At 47.3% G+C, this 17233-nt stretch overlaps 1 protein-coding gene across 2 annotated transcripts in view; it reads right to left on the bottom strand.

Moving 5' to 3' along the window:
* LOC119941990 (mitochondrial import inner membrane translocase subunit TIM16) overlaps positions 1-17233 on the bottom strand; it is a 161341-nt gene that overhangs the window by 101320 nt on the left and 42788 nt on the right. For both annotated transcript variants that reach the window (XM_038762618.1, XM_038762616.1), the window contains exon 7: positions 6306-6356. In XM_038762618.1, the coding sequence (XP_038618546.1) occupies positions 6306-6356 (51 nt within the window). The remainder of the gene's footprint in view (positions 1-6305; positions 6357-17233) is intronic.

Raw genomic sequence — 17233 nt, 5'->3', positions numbered from 1 at the left:
CCCTCTCACCTCAACTGAACTAAGCGCTGGAGAATCATCATCTTCATCATCATCAATCGTATTTATTGAGCGCTTACTATGTGCAGAGCACTGTACTAAGCGCTTGGGAAGTACAAATTGGCAACATATAGAGACAGTCCCTACCCAACAGTGGGCTCACAGTCTAAAAGGGGGAGACAGAGACCAAACATACTAACAAAATAAAATAAATAGAATAGATATGTACAAATAAATTAAATAAATAAATAAATAGAGTCAAAAAATATCAAGAATCAATCAATTCTTGGAGAATCAATCAATCATATTTATTGAGCGCTTACTGTGTGCACAGCACTGTACTAAGCGCTTGGGAAGTACAAGTAGGCAACACATAGAGACAGTCCCCACCCAACAGCGGGCTCACAGTCTAGAAGAATAGAAGACAGAAGATCATCGGGTTGGTCCCACGTGGAGCTCAGTCTTGATTCCCACTTTACAGATGAGGGAATTGAGGCACAGAGAAGTGAAATGACTTGTCCAGGGTCAGATAGAACAGTCTTAATTCCCACTTTACAGATGCGGGAACTGAGGCACAGAGAAGTGAAATGACTTGTCCAGGGTCAGATAGAACAGTCTTAATTCCCACTTTACAGATGCGGGAACTGAGGCACGGAGAAGTGAAATGACTTGTCCAGGGTCAGATAGAACACAAGCCTGGGAGTCAGAAGGTCATGGGTTCTAATCCTGGCTCTGCCACCTGTATATATGTATATATGTTTGTACATATTTATTACTCTATTTTACTTGTACATATTTATTCTATTTATTTTATTCTGTTAATATGTTTTGTTTTGTTGTCTGTCTCCCCCTTCTAGACTGTGAGCCCGCTGCTGGGTAGGGACCGTCTCTATATGTTGCCAACTTGTACTTCCCAAGCGCTTAGTACAGTGCTCTGCACACAGTAATCGCTCAATAAATACGATTGAATGAGTGAATGAATGAACTCACTTCCTCCCCAAGCGAGGCCAGGGTTGGTCTTCGGCTGCTTTATGCACATCCTATCCCACCTTGACAGCTGCATCAGCCTCCTTACTGACCTCCTTACCTTCTGTCTCTCCCCACTCCAGTCCATACGTCGCGTGTCTGATTGCTTCATCACTGGCACAGTGCCTGGCACAATTTATTTATTTATATTAATGTCTGTCTCCTCCTGTCAAGACTGTAGGGTCACTGTGGGCAGGGAACGTGTCTGTTTATTGTTGTATCGTACTCTCCCAGGCACTTAGTATGGTGCTCTGCACACAGTAAGCGCTCAGAAATGTGACTGAATGAAAGAACGAATAAAAGATCGTCTTTCTAAAAAAACCACTCAGGCCTCATTTCCCCATTCCTCAAGAAACACGAGTGGTTACCCATCTACCCCACATCAAACAAACTCTTACCATCGGTCTTACAGCACTCAAAAAGCTCTCCTCTTATCTTACCTCGCTGATTTCCTATTACAATCCAGCCCACACACTTTGCTCCTCTGTCGGCAACCTACTCACCTTGATCTCACCTATCTTGCGGCCGAACCCTTTAGCCCTTACTCCTCTCTCTGGCCTGGAGCTTCTTCCACTTTCATATAATAATAATAATAATAATAATTAAGCCCTTACTATGTCCAGCCACTGTTCTAAGCGCTGGAGTAGATACAAACAAATTGGGTTGGACGCAGTCCCTGTCTCGTACGGGGCTCCCAATCTTAATCCCCATTTCACAGATGAGGTAACTGGGGCACAGGAGAGAAGTGACTTGCCCAAGGCATAATAGCAGACAAATGCGGAAGCTGGAATTAGAACCCACGACCTTTTGACTCCTGGGCCTGTGCTCTATCCACTATCCACGCTGCTTCTCATATGTATCAATCAATCAATGATATTTATTGAGCATTATTGAGCACTTACTATGTGCAGAGAACTGCACTAAGCGCCTGGGAGAGTACAACAGAATTAGCAGACATATTCCCTGCCCGTCATGAGCTACATATATGACAGAGCACTACTCCCTCAACCTTCAAAGCCTTATTAAAGTCACATCTCCTCAGCGTGGCTCAGTGGAAAGAGCCCGGGCTTTGGAGTCAGAAGTCATGGGTTCAAGTCCCGGCTCTGCCACTTGTCAGCTGTGTGACTTTGGGCAAATCATTTAACTTCTCTGGGCCTCAGTTCCCTCATTTGTAAAATGGGGATGAAGACTGTGAGCCCCCCATGGGACAACCTCATCACCTTGTAACCTCCCCTGTGCTTAGAACAGTGCTTTGCACATAGTAAGCACTTAATAAATACTATTATTATTATTATTATTATTATCTCCTCCAGGAGACCTTCCCTGACTGAGCCTTCATTTCCCCTACTCCCTTTCTCTTCTACATCGCCCATGTACTTGGATATTTTCCCTTTGAGCACTTGACATTCACCCCACCCTCAGCCCCAAGGCACTTACATACATATCCTTAATTTATTTTCATGTCCACCCCCCGCCTCTAGACTGTCAGCTCCTTGTGGGCAGGGAATGTGTCTACCAACTCTGTTGTAGTCTACTCTCCCAAGTGCTTAGTAATAATAATAATAATTATAATAATGGCATTTGTTTAGCGCTTACTATGTGCAGAGTACTGTTCTAAGCCCTATGGGGGGGATACAAGGTGATCAAGTTGCCCCACGTGGGGCTCACAATCTTAATCCCCATTTTGCAGATGAGGTAACTGAGGCACAGAGAAGTGAAGTGACTTGCCCAAGGTCACACAGTGCCCTGCACACTGAAGGTGCTCAATAAATACCACTGATTGGTAGTGTATTGTTGCCCCCTACCCTTTAGAAGTAAAAGGTTCTGCTCACTGGCATATGCAAAGGTTTCTCTTGGCAGGGGAGATCACTTCTGAAATGCCCACTGTGAAGGGAATCCGGCTGCCTTGGCTACCATATTGCTAAGTGCTAGCATAGTTTGTAGGGCACACGATGATAATAATAATAATAATAGTATTTGTTAAGTGCTTACTATGAGGCAAGCACTGTACTGAGCGCTGGTGCAGATACAAGATGAATCAAGTTGGACATAGCTCCTGGCTCCATGGGGCTTATAGTCAAAGCAGGAGGGAGAACAGGTATTTACATCCCCACTTTCCAGATGGGGAAACTGAGGCCTAGAAGAGTTAAGTGACTAGTCCATGGTCACAAAGCAGGTAAGCGGCAGAGTCACATTAGAACCCAGGTCCTTTGAGTCCCAGGCCCATGCTTGCTCTTTCTACTAGGCCACACTGCTTCTCTATGGGGGACTTCCACAGCTCAGGCCCCAGAGTTCTGCATACTGCCAGCTCAGATCCCGGCATCTTGCAAGCCAGGAAGACTTTTAGAGGAAAAATTAAAATTGAATAAAAATAGGGATTATTCAAGTTCTTCCTGAAACGCGGCCGCTCCCTCAGTATTAGCCGCTCTTGGCCGGGGCCTCTGGGAGCTCTGGGGCCTGAGGCCGCAATTGTCTTCCCCAGTCCCTGGAAGCCACTTGTAGCCTCGGCCTGAGCCAGCACTGTGAGGTTGGCTGAGAAGGGACAGCGAGCCGAAGAGTCGGCAGGGTCCGACCACCGTGGGTGGAGGGGAGGGCAGGGCACTGCCAGCACCAATGGGGCGTCGTGGGAGCCGGGTCCTGGCATGGGGCCATGACTTGACAAGCAAACCCTCATTGCTGTGGCACACTGAATGCCCAGGACTTCAGGAGGATCCACTGGCACTTTAAGCAGCAACCCAGACATCTGGGCACTGCCAACTTCAGAGAGGGAACGTGGTCCCAGCCAGAGAGGTTTCTCTAAGGCTGGGGGTGCCAAATCAGGAGATTTGAAACTTGCTGACCATCCCCAGCCAGCATGCTATCCCCAAGTAGCGGTGGCTACGGAATTAGGACCGGGACCAGTCACGTAAAAGCCACAGAGGAAGCTGGGGGCAGGCGAGACTGCGGAAAGAGAGAGTCCCGTGTGCAGAAACTCGACAAGGAAGTGCCACTTCATCCTCCCCAGACCACACTGACCCGGGAAGCCAGCAATCCCCTCTGTCTTCTACCACCCCACTTTCCGAGGATGTCTTCCGGCTGAAGGCCGATGCCATGGCACCGCTTTGTCCCCTGGTTTCTGCAGCTGGGGCCACCTCCGTGGGCCCAACCCAGACAACTCTTGAAACCACAGGTTCTGCAAGCAAGATGTGCTGCCTCAACCACAAGACAGGGTTCTGGGGGTGCTCCTAAATCCCCCTGCCACCCAATGCAAACTTCCTGAGAAGACCAATGGCACCAGAAAGCTCTCCTCTGGTCAAAATGTGGCTTCTCTCTCGGCCTCCATCTTACGGAGGCTGAGTCAGGGACTGCACTAGAGCTGCGCTCAGAAGGGGTAGATTTTTCTTGGCAGATCTGCTGAGGGATTTGTACGGGAAAACCAAAACCACATAAAGTTCAGTCAGACACACACACACACCCTCCCCCAGCCAGGCAGGATTTGCAGCGTCCCTGGCCCACGGGGTCTCTCCGGGCATTCCACAACTCGGGGTCCATACCCCACCATCTTGGAAGCCGGGGAAACTTTATGAGGGAAAAATAAAGATGGAAACTAGAGAGGAGAGAGGAGAAAACTGTTGGTCTAAAGGAGGAACACAACTTTGTTTGCGGGGAGAGTTCAGACCCGCTTTGAAGTGTAGACCTTATAATCCTCTTTACTTGGCCCTTCAACTGGCCCCTCAAGAGCCCTAAATATGGAGGTGTTGGCCACACTCTCCTTCAAGACTCCACAGGCTTCCTAGACCCTCAGTCCCATTTTGGGGAGAAGAGAATTTCACATCCTCTTCGATTGACTAGTGTCCCCATTATCGAAGAGGTTGTGCAATTCTCTTCTCCTGAAAACGGGACTGAGGGTCTAGGAAGCCTGTGGACTCTTGAAGGAGAGTGTGGTCAACACTAGTCATCTATCTCACTCCGATTTCAGAGCACGGTAAGGACTCCGGCTTGGCCGTCACCCATCTCCAGCCTGGCATTAGGCAAGTGAAGGCCTTAGGCAGGTCTGGGAGGGATTTGGGCTGGGGCTGCTTCCAACCAGGGAGAGCAATTCTGCTCTTTCAATTACCCTGGTCATGGATTCTGCACAGCCATGGTCCTGGGCAACCGCCACTATCCCCCACCCTGAGCCCTCCCTCCAGCTGGACATGTTGGTCCAAGGGACGGAGCCATTTTGAGGTGAAAGATGATGCTGGTAGATGTTAAAATGAAGAGGTTGGGGAGACAGCCCCTCTGCAGTTGTTTTTACTGGTCTGTTTTCTTCCCAGCTTCCTCACACGTTAGCAGTTATGGCCTTTCCCCTCCCTTCCCAACACCAATCACCACCCTGCCAGAACTAGGCAGGGAAGAGGATGAAGCATAATGTTAGGTTGAAATGAGTTCCCAGAAGCCACAGGAAACCTCTAACGATGCCATCTGGGCACCCAGGCTAACGGCTCAGTCCCGCCCAGTGGCGGAAACCCTGGGTGGTTACAGAACCCACAGCTCCAACCCGCCGCAGCAAACTTCCCAGAAACGGTTCAGGGAACCAGTAACCCACCAGGTGACCGTCTCTCCTCACCAATTCCAAGGAAACGTGCCTTTCTCCAGCACGTGGGAGCCTCAGCCCAGAAACCCTGTCAGAGCCCCCACCCACATTGCCCTCCTGCCCCACCGTCGGGCCCCCCCGGCAGAGGGGTAGCGACCCCGCTGAAGCGGGACGGCTGAGGTATATAGTCCAAAGCGCTCAACTAGGCTTTGGGCTTCCAGTGAGACTCCAAATCCCAGCGCTAGCCAAGTCTTCCTGAATCAACGAGCAGAAACAAAGCCCTTCCTTCCCTCCTCCTGGAAGTCAGGTGGAGCTTGGCCCAGTGCAGGCAAAAGAAGAAACCAGGAAATGTCCACCAACTCTGTTGTAATGTACTTTCCAAGTATTTAGTACAGTGCTCCGCACACGGTAAGTACTCAATAAATACCGCTGATTGAGTGATTGCCTGGCGAGGTTGGCCCTGCTCCACTCAAACTCAATTTCAGGTCATGCAGGGCACTGGTCCCATCACCCACTCTTCATGGCAGTCACCCCAGAGTGCTTTTGGGAAACCCCATCCCTCTAGATGGAAAGGTGGTTCTCCTTCCCTTCACACCCTTAGGACCCCACACGAGACTCACTGTGGGCAGGGAATGTCACTGTATCCCAAGTGCTTAGTCCAGTGCTCTGCACACAGTAAGCGTTCAATAAATACGATTGAATGAACGAATGAATGAATGAGACCCACCTGGGAGGCTGCAGGCTTGGCTCTGGGGTCAAAGATCCGCAGCTGCTTGTCCTGGAAGGGAGGGAGAAGAAGACAGGTTAGTGCCACCACCCAAAGCTCAAGGAAAGAGAGCTGCTGGAGAAGCAGTGTGGCCTAGTGGATAGAGCTTGGGGCTGGGAGTCAGAAGGATCTGGGTCTTAACCTCGGCTCCGCCACTTATCTGTTGTGTGACCTTGGGCAAATCACTTCTCTGGGCCTCAGTTACCTTATCTGTAAAAGGGGAATTAAGACTGTGAGCCTCATGTGGGACAGGGACTGTGTCCGACTTGATTAGCTTGTATCTACCCCAGCGTTTAGAACAGTGCTTGACACAAAATAAGTGCTTAACAAATACCATCATCATCATCATCATTATTATCTAGTCCCTGGCCACCAACCTCCCACCCTGCTTCCATCCCGGAGCACCATGGGCAACAGGGAGCCCAGCTGCTTCTTCCATTCCTCCAAGGAGCCGGCCGGGATCGCTTTTAATGTTGCTTGGAAAAAAAGAAATACTGCCAAGCATCTCGCAGCCCAGGCCACTGGAGAGACTTAACTCATTCATTCAATCGCATTTATGGATGCTTACTGTGGGCAAAGCACTGTATTAAGTGCCTGGGAGAGTACAATACTTCATATCCTTCAAAATCCACCTTCACACTCACATTCATTACCTTATTAAAAGCACATCTCCTTCAAGAGGCCTTCCTTGACTAATCTCTCATCTCCTCTTCTCCCACTCCCTTCTGTGTCACCCTTGAATTGGATTTATCACCCCTCCCCCAGCCCCACAGCACTTAAGTACCTAGCCATCATTTATTTATATTAACACCTGCCTCTCCCTCCACACTTTAAACTCCTTATGGGCCAAGAACTCATCTACATATTCTGTTATATTGTACTCTCCCAAGCGCTTATTACAGTGCTCTGCAACAGTAAGCGCTCAATAAATTTCATTGACTGATTGATACCTCTTTTCCCAGAAAGAAATGAAGAAATCAGCCAGCTTCTGCCAATCAACTGAGCCCCTGTTGAGTACAAATCACAGTGCTAAGCCCTTGAAAGTGTCAAACAGTAGCAAGCCACAAATTCCATTTTCTGCATTCCCTAGTGGACAGAGAACAGGCCTGAGAGTCAGAAGGACATGGGTTTTAATCCCAGCTCTGTCACATGTCTGTCTTGTGACCTTGGGCAAGTCACTTCACTTCCCTGTGCCTCAATTACCTCATCTGTAAAATGGGGATTTAAGACTGTGAGCCTCATGTAAGACAAGGACTGGGTCCAACCCGATTTGCTTATATAGAGAGAAGCAGCGTGGCTCAGTGGCAAGAGCCTCGGCTTTGGAGTCAGAGGTCATGGGTTCAAATCCCAGCTCCTCCAATTGTCAGCTGTGTGACTTTGGGCAAGTCACTTAACTTCTCTGGGCCTCAGTGACCTCATCTGTAAAATGGGGATTAAGACTGTGAGCCCCACGTGGGACAACCTGATCACCTTGTAATCTCCCCAGCGCTTAGTACAGTGCTTTGCACATAGTAAGTGCTTAATAAATGCCATCATTATTATTATTATAACCACCCCAGCACTTAGTACAAAGCCTGGTACATAGTAAGTGCTTAACAAACACCACAATTATTATTATTATGGGGGAAATCAGGTAAAAATTAATGCCAGACAGTAGGAGGAGGAGAAAGAACAAGAGCATAACAGGAAGTAGAATGAATATTTTAGGATGAAAGCCAATTGTGAGGAGCCACTGCTTGTTGGGGAGGGAGATGGAAGCCTTCAGATATTTTTGAAAAGTGGAGATGTGTGTCACAAAATGTTTCAAGAAGATGACCCAAGCAGCAGAGTGCATAAAGCCTAAAAGGGGTGTCATTAAGGATGGGGAACATGTGTGCTAATTCTGTTGTATTACACTTTCCCAAGTGCTTAGTATGGCTTAGTGGATAGAGCATGGCCCTAGGGGTCAGAAGGACCTGGCTTTTAATTCTAGCTCTGTCCCGTGTCTGCTCTGTGACCTTGGGCAAGTCACTTAATTTCTCCACGCCTCAGTTACTTCATCTATAAAAAGGGGATTAAGATGGTGAGCCCCCATATGGGACAGGGATTGTATCCACCTTGTATCTATCCCAGCACTTAGAAGAGTGCCTGGAACAGAGTAAGCGCTTAATAAGTACCATAATTATTATTATTACAGTGCTCTGCACATACTAAATGCTCAATAAATACCACTGAGTGATTGATTGGTGGTGAGGCTGATAGAATAGTCTAACCTCGAGATGAACAGTGGCTGGGTCAGGGTGGCAAAGTCTAAATGGAGGGAATGCGGAAAACGTTATTTGCGGGAAATATTATGGAGGAAGAACTGGATAGATAATCTCTCCACCTATCTCCTGAGTCCAGAACAGGAAGTATGGGCAGGAAAGGTGTCTGCTAATTCTACTTATTGAACTCTCCCGAGTGCTTAGTACAGTGCTCTGCATATAGTGAGCACTCAATAAATACTACTGATTGATTGATTTGCATCCAACAGAGGAGGTCACAGCTTATAAGTGGGGCAGGCCCGGGGATCAACAGCCAAACTCCCTAGTGGTTTGTCCCTCCATAAAGAGGCAGGAGACGTCAGCTTATTCTACTTATTGAACTCTACAGAGTGCTTAGTACAGTGCTCTGCATATAGTGAGCACTCAATAAATACTACTGATTGATTGATTTGCATTCAACAGAGGAGGTCACAGCTTATAGGTGGGGCAGGCCTGGGGATCAACAGCCAAACTCCCTAGTGTTTCCATAAAGAGGCAGGAGACAGTGTGACCTTAGGCAAGTCACAGCGTCTATGTGCCTCAGTTCCCTCAGCTGCAAAATGAGGATTAAGACTGTGAGCCCCACGTAGGACATGGACTGTGTCCAACCCGGTTATCTTATATCTACTCCAACGTTTAGTACAGTGCCTGGCACATAATAAGCACTTCACAAATACCTTCGAGAAAATGATAACATCTGCCCCAGCAGAAGCAGTGTGACGCAGTAGATACTGCATGGGCTGGGAGTCAGAAGGACCTGGGTTCTAATCCCGGCTCCGCCACTTGTCTGCTGTGTGGCCTTGGGCAAGTCACTTCACTTCTCAGGGCCTCAGTTACCTCAGTCTCAATGGGGATTAAGACTGTGAGCCCCTTGTGGAACAGAGACTGTGTCCCACCCAATTTCCTTGTACCCACCCCAGCGCTTAGTACAGTGTTTGCCACACAGTAAGCGCTTAACAAAAACCCCTATTATTATTCATCAACACATAGTAAGTGCTTTACTACTAATAAAATAACCCCCTCATTGACAAAAGCCAAGACGCTCCTGAGAACGTAGATGAGGTCATTCTGCCTCAATTCCCATGGAAAGAGTCTTGATCCTGGCAATAAGTCAGGCAGAGATCCAGCTGGGAGCAAGAGGAAGTTTATTTGACTTTTAGCAGGAACAAACATGAAATTTGACTGAACCATTTTTCTACAATATTGTTCTGCAAAGGTTATCCATTCTAGATCTTAATTTATAGGCGAGATCAAGGAGGAGAGTGAAATCCCCTCCCCACTCTTCAAAAGCCTCCAGTGAGTCACCAGTGAGTGCTGAGCACTGCACTAAGCGCTTGGGAGAGTACAGCAGAGTTGGTAGACATGTTTCCTGCCCACACGAGCAGTCCTCCCAGGAATAATAATAATTAAGGTGTTTATTAAGTGCTTACTATGTGCCAGGCACTGTACTAAGCTCTGGGGTGGATACAAGCAAATTGGTTTAGACACAGTCCCTGCCCGCTGTGGGAGCTCACAGGCTCATTCCCCATTTTGCAAATAAGGTAACGGGCACAGAGAAGTTAGGTGACTAGTCCAAGGTCACATGGCAGACGAGTGGTAGAGCTGGGATTAGAACCCACGACCTTCTGACTCCCCGGGCTGTGGCTCTATCCACTATGCCATGCTAGCAAACAGAAGCTCTTGACTACTGGCTGTAAGGCACTCACTCAATCGTATTTATTGAACGCTTATTGCAGGCAGAGCACTGTACTAAGTGCTTGCTAAGCTAAGCACTAAGCACTTGCACTAAGCACTTGCTAAGCACTAAGTGCTGTGACTTGCCCAAGGTCACACAGCAGACATGTGGTCTATATGTTGCCAACTTGTACTTCCCAAGCGCTTAGTCCAGTGCTCTGCACACAGTAAGCGCTCAATAAATACGATCGATTGATTGATTGGTGGAGGCGGAATTCGAACCCATGACTTCTGATTCCAGAGCCCAGGCTCTTGCCACTGAGCCACGCTGCTCCCCCCTTTTCCCATTTTTCCCGGCCTCAAAAGGAAGGTGCGGTTTGCAAGGGGGAAGCTCACCTCCTCCAAGAGGCCTTCCCAGGCTGAGCCCCCTTTTTCCTCTCCTCCTCCCCATTCCCCCCGCCCTACCTCCTTCCCCTCCCCACAGCACCTTTATATATGTTTGTACAGATTTATTACTGTATTTTACTTGTCCATATTTACTATTCTATTTATTTTGTTAATGATGCGCATCTAGCTTTAATTCTATTTGTTCTGACAACTTGACACCCGTCCACATGTTTTGATTTGTTGTCTGTCCCCCCCTTCTAGACTGTGAGCCCGTCGTTGGGTAGGGACCGTCTCTCTATGTTGCCAACTTGGACTTCCCAAGCGCTTAGTACAGCGCTCTGCACACAGTAAGCGCTCAATAAATACGATTGAATGAATTTAGCTTTAATTCTATTTGTTCTGACAACTTGACACCCGTCCACATGTTTTGGTTTGTTGTCTGTCGCCCCTTCTAAACTGTGAGCCCGTCGTTGGGTAGGGACCATCTCTCTATGTTGCCAACTTGGACTTCCCAAGCGCTTAGTACAGTGCTCTGCACACAGTAAGCGCTCAATACATACGATTGAATGAATGAATGAAAGTGCTTGCCTTCCTTCTCCACTCTCTTCTTCCACTACACCCCGGTTCACACTCTTCAATCCTTTCAAACTAACCTACACACTGTGCCTTGTTCTAGCTTCTCCTTCAACTGATCTCTTGATCACTCCCTCCATCACAGCTGGAATGCCCTCCATCTGCAAAGCTTTTCTGAACTCTCATCTCCTCCAAGAGGCCTTCCCCAATTAATCTCTAATCTCCCTACTTGATAATCCCCCAACTACCTCTTAAGAACCTTCCACACCGTTTCAGCACTTTAGTGATAGGAAATTGTCCTTTAAGTCCCTATCAGCAACTTATCTAAGTGTCTGCCTCCTCTTCTAGATAGTAATTCCTGGGGGACAGGAATCATGTATACTCATTTCTACTGAACTTTTCCATCATCATCATCATCATCAATCGTATTTATTGAGCGCTTACTATGTGCAGAGCACTGTACTAAGCGCTTGGGAAGTACAAATTGGCAACATATAGAGCTAGTCCCTACCCAACAGTGGGCTCACAGTCTAAAAGGGGGAGACAGAGAACAAAACCAAACATACTAACAAAATAAAATAAATAGAATAGATAAGTACAAATAAAATAAATAAATAAATAGAGTAATAAATATGTACAAACATATATACATATATACAGGTGCTGCGGGGAAGGGAAGGAGGTAAGATGGGGGGGATGGAGAGGGGGACGAGGGGGAGAGGAAGGAAGGGGCTCAGTCTGGGAAGGCCTCCTGGAGGAGGTGAGCTCTCAGCAGGGGTGAAGTGTTTATTACAGTGCTCTGTACACCAAAGACACTCAATAAATGCTATTGATTGCTTGACTGCAACTGGGTAGAGGTCCAAACTGGTATTCTCTAGAGTTCCCTCTCGTACCTAAGCCAGAAGTTAGTTTCTCAGGACTCCACCCTCCAAGGAGTCTTTCATTCATTCAGTCATATTTATTGAGCGCTTACTGTGCGCAGAGCACTGTACTAAGCGGTTGGAAAGTACAATTCATCAACAGATAGAGACAATCCCTACCCAACAATGGGCTCACAGTCTTTCCCAACTAATCTTTCATTCTCCTACTCTCCCTTCTGCATCATCAATGCAATCCCCTTCCTTCCTCTCCCCCTCGTCCCCCCTCCATCTCCCCATCTTACATCCCTCCCTTCCCCACAGCACCTGTATATATGTATATATGTTTGTACATATTGTTTTTACTCTATTTATTTATTTAATTAATTTATTTGTACATATCTATTCTATTTATTTTATTTTGTTAGTATGTTTGGTTTTGTTCTCTGTCTCCCCCTTTTAGACTGTGAGCCCACTGTTGGGTAGGGACTGTCTCTATATGTTGCCAATTTGTACTTCCCAAGCGCTTAGTACAGTGCTCTGCACATAGTAAGCGCTCAATAAATACGATTGATGATGATGATGATCAATGCACTCGGATCTGTAGTCTTTAAGCACTTGATATTCACCTCACCCTCAGCCCCACTGCACTTATGTATACATCTATAAATAAGTGTCTTGTCTCCCGCTCTAGACTGTAAACTCCTAATGGGCAGGAAAAGTGTCTACCAACTCTATTTCTTGTTTGCTTTATTATATTTGTTAGGTGCTCACTATGTGCCAGGCATTGTAGTAAAGTGTTGGGGAAGACACAAGCTAATCAGGGTGAACACAGCCCCTGTCTCACATGGGGCTCACAGTCCGAATCCCCATTTTACAGATGAGAGGCCCAGAAAAGTTAAGTGACTTGCCTAAGGTCACACAGCAGACATATGGCAGAGCAGGGATTAGAACCCAGGTCCTTCTGACTCCAATGTCCACGCTCTGTCCACTAGGCCACACTGCTTCTCTGTTGTGTTGTACTCTCCCAAGTGCTTAGCACAGTGCTTTGCACACAGTAAGTGCTCAATCAATACCACTGATTGACTGACTGATCAGTCGTCCTTCAGTCTGGAACAGGTTCTAGGTAATAATAATAATAATGATGATGGCATTTGTTAAGCGCTGTGTGCAAAGCACTGTTCTAAGCGCTGGGGGGATACAAAGTGATCAGGTTTTCCCACGTGGGGCTCACAGTCTTCATCCCCATTTTCCAGATGAGGTAACTGAGGCCCAGAGAAGTGAAGTGACTTGCCCAAAGTCACACAGCTGACAACAGGCGGAGCCGGGATTAGAACCCCTGACCTCTGACTCCCAAGCCCGGGCTCTTTCCACTGAGCGGATCTGCTTCTCTAGATAATAATAATAATAATGATGGCATTTGTTAAGCGCTTACTATGTGCAAAGCACTGTTCTAAGCGCTGGGGGGGGGGAATACAGTGGGATTAAGTTGACCCACGTGGGGCTCACAGTCTTAATCCCCATTTTACAGATGAGGGAACTGAGGCTCAGAGAAGTTAAGTGACTTGCCCAAGGTCACACAGCAGACATGGGGTGGAGCTGGGATTCAATATACTGTGATATACTGTATATTGATACAGTATATCAATATACTGTATTGATACAATATATCTGCAGTCACAGATATACTGGGACTGCACTCAGAGCAGGATTTGGTAGGAGCAGAGCAGTGGTTCACACTTCCTTATTCCCAAGAACGGCAAGAAAAGAGTTCTCCTTTGCTTCGGAGATGACACAATGAGTGTCCTTGGGAGAGAATCGACTGCACTCTTTATCCCTGAAAATACAGTATAGGGTAGCAGCGTGGCCTAGAGGAAATAATCTAGCTATTTTCCTTTGATCTCTGGTCCATGACTTAATGAAAGAGTCCGGGCCTGGGAGTTGGAGGATGTTGATTCTAATCCCAGCTCTGCCACTTGCTTGCAGATCAAGCAAATCACTTAAGGGCTCTGGGCCTCAGTTTCCTCATCTGTAAAATGGGAATTCAATAGTTCAATAGTTGTTCTCCCTCCCATTCAGACTGTGAACCCCATGCCGAAAAGGGACTGCATCCAACCTTATTATCTTGGATCTACCCAGTTGAGTGCTAGGCAAATAATAATAATAATAATGATGGCATTTATTAAGCGCTTACTATGTGCAAAGCACTGTTCTAAGCGCTGGGGTGGTTACAAGGTGATCAGGTTGTCCAACAGGGGGTTCACAGTTTTAATCCCCGTTTTACAGATGAGGTAACTGAGGCCCAGAGAAGTGAAGTGACTTGCCCAAAGTCACACAGCTGACAGTTGGCAGAGCCGGGATTTGAACCCATGACTTCTGACTCCAAAGCCTGGGCTTTTTCCACTGAGCCACGCTGCTGGGCTAAATAAAGCACTGTTCTAAGTGCTGGGGAGGTAACAAGGTGATCAGGTTGTCCCATGGGGGCTCACAGTCTTAATCCCCATTTTACAGATGAGGTAACTGAGGCACAGGGAAGTTAAGTGACTTGCCCAAAGTCACACAGCTGACAATTGGCGGAGCTGGGATTTGAACCCATGACCTCTGACACCAAAGCCCAGGCTTTTCCCACTGAGCCACGCTGCTTCCCTGTAAATAGTAAATACTTAATAATACTTAAATACTTAATAATAATAATTATTATTATTGTAACGATAGTTGTGGTATTTGTTAAAGTGCTTACTCTGTGCCAAGCATTGGGGTAGAGAAGATAATCAGGTCCCTTGGGAGGCTCTCAGTCTAAGTTGGAGGGAGAACAGGTATTGACTTTCCATGTTGCAGATGAGGGACTTATGGCCCAGAGAAATAAAGTGACTTGCCCAAGGTCACACAGCAGACAAGTGGTGGCCCTGGAATTAGAAGCCAGGACCTCTGACTCCCAGGGCTGTGCTCTTCCCACGAGACCATGCCGTTTCTCTAAAACTTAAAAATGCCATCATTATTATTAGTAGTAGTAGTGTAATGCTGCTGCTACTTCTACTACTACTACTATTACTATTACTACTACTACTACTAACTACTGCTACTAACTACTACTACTACTACTACAACAACAACAACGACCACGCTATTTCCTGGCCCTTTGTCGTTCCGGTAAGAATTCCTCAGACACAGCTCAGTGGAAAGAGCCCGGGCTTTGGAGTCAGAGGTCATGGGTTCTAATCCTGGCTCTGCCAATTGTCAGCTGTGTGACTTTGGGCTAGTCACTTCACTTCTCTGGGCCTCAGTCCCCTCATCTGTAAAATGGGGATTAAGACTGTGAGCCCCCGTGGGATAACGGGATTGCCTTGTAACCTCCCCAGCGCTTAGAACAGTGCTTTGCACAAACAAGCGCTTAATAAATGCCATCATTATTATTATTAAAGGGAAGCAGCGTGGGTCAGTGGAAAGAGCCCGGGCTTGGGAGTCAGAGGTCGTGGGTTCCAATCCCGGCTCCGCCACTTAACAGCTGTATGACTTTGGGCTAGTCACTTCACTTCTCTGTGCCTCACTTCCCTCATCTGGAAAATGGGGATTAAGTTTGTGAGCCCCACATGGGACAACCTGATCGCCTTGTATCCCCTCCGGCACTTAGAACAGTGCTTTGCACATGGTAAGTGCTTAACGAATGCGATCATCATCATTATTATTATTATTATTAAGAGAGGCAAGGGCTGTCTGTCCTTCCACCTGCAGGACGCATGCTTAAGTTGCTTCCAGAGTGGCGGTGGTGGCATACACTGAACCCTCCCTGCTCTTTCACCCAAATCCCCCGTGCCCAGCAGCCTGCACAAAGAGACGGTGGGCAGGGGGAACGGGCACAGCCTGTGCTCTTGGAACAGGCTCTCGCTGAGGTTGCTCCTAGCAGGGGGCACCTCTGGGACCTCATTTATTTGTTACGCCCTCGCTGAGTAGAATTTGTAGATTGGACCGCTTACAGACAACGGTGGAATCCAGGGAAGCGGATGACCTCACCCAGGGTGTCAGGGAGAGGGGCCAGGCCAAGGGCGCGACCCTGACGGGGCTGTGCCAAAAAAGCGGTAACAACAATAATAATAATGGTATTTGTTAAAACACTTACTATGTGCCAGGCACTGTACTAAGCGCTGGGGTGGACACAAGCAAATTGGGTTGGACACAGTCCCTATCCCATATGGGGCTCACAGTCTCAATCCTCATTTTACAGATGAGGTAACTGAGGCCCAGAGAAGTGAATAATAACAATAATAATAACAATGGCATGTGTTAAGCGCTTACTATGTGCTGTTCTAAGCACTGCAGGGAGACAGTGTAATCAGGTTGTCCCACATTCATTCAGTCGTATTTATTGAGCGCTTACTGTGTGCAGAGCACTGTACTACTACTACTACTAATAATAATAGTGGCATTTATTGAGTGCTTACTATGTGCAAAGCACTGTTCTAAGCGCTGGGGAGGTTACAAGGTGATAAGCTTGTCCCACGTGGGGCTCACAGTCTTAATCCCCATTTTACAGATGAGGTAACTGAGGCCCAGAGAAGTGAAGTGACTTGCCCAAAGTCACAAAGCTGACAATTGGCAGAGCTGGGATTTGAACCCATGACCTCTGAGTCTGGGCTCTTTCCACCGAGCCATGCTTACTAAGCGCTTGGGAAGTACAAGTTGGCAACATATAGAGACCGTCCCTACCCAACAGCGGGCTCACAGTCTAGAAATGGGGCTCACAGTCTTAATCCCCATTTTCCAATCAATCAATCAATCAATCAATCATATTTATTGAGCGCTTACTGTGTGCAGAGCACTGTACTAAGCGCTTGGGAAGTACAAGTTGGCAACATATAGAGACAGTCCCTATCCAACAGTGGGTTCACAGTCTAGAAGATGCGGGAACTGAGGCACAGAGAAGTTAAGTGACTTGCCCAAGGTCACACAGCAGCGGAGGAGCTGGGATTAGAATCCATGACCTTCTGATGCCCAGGCCCGTCTCTATCCACTACAGACGGGGTCACCTGGCTGGTGGTCTGGGAGGGCTATTGTTGGTGTATATATGTGTATATATATACACATATATGTATATATGTTTGTACATATTTATTACTCT

This window comes from Tachyglossus aculeatus, chromosome 21, assembly GCF_015852505.1.
Source record: "Tachyglossus aculeatus isolate mTacAcu1 chromosome 21, mTacAcu1.pri, whole genome shotgun sequence".
In the NCBI taxonomy this organism is placed as follows: Eukaryota; Metazoa; Chordata; class Mammalia; order Monotremata; family Tachyglossidae; genus Tachyglossus; species Tachyglossus aculeatus.
This window is presented reverse-complemented; position numbering and strand designations above follow the sequence as displayed.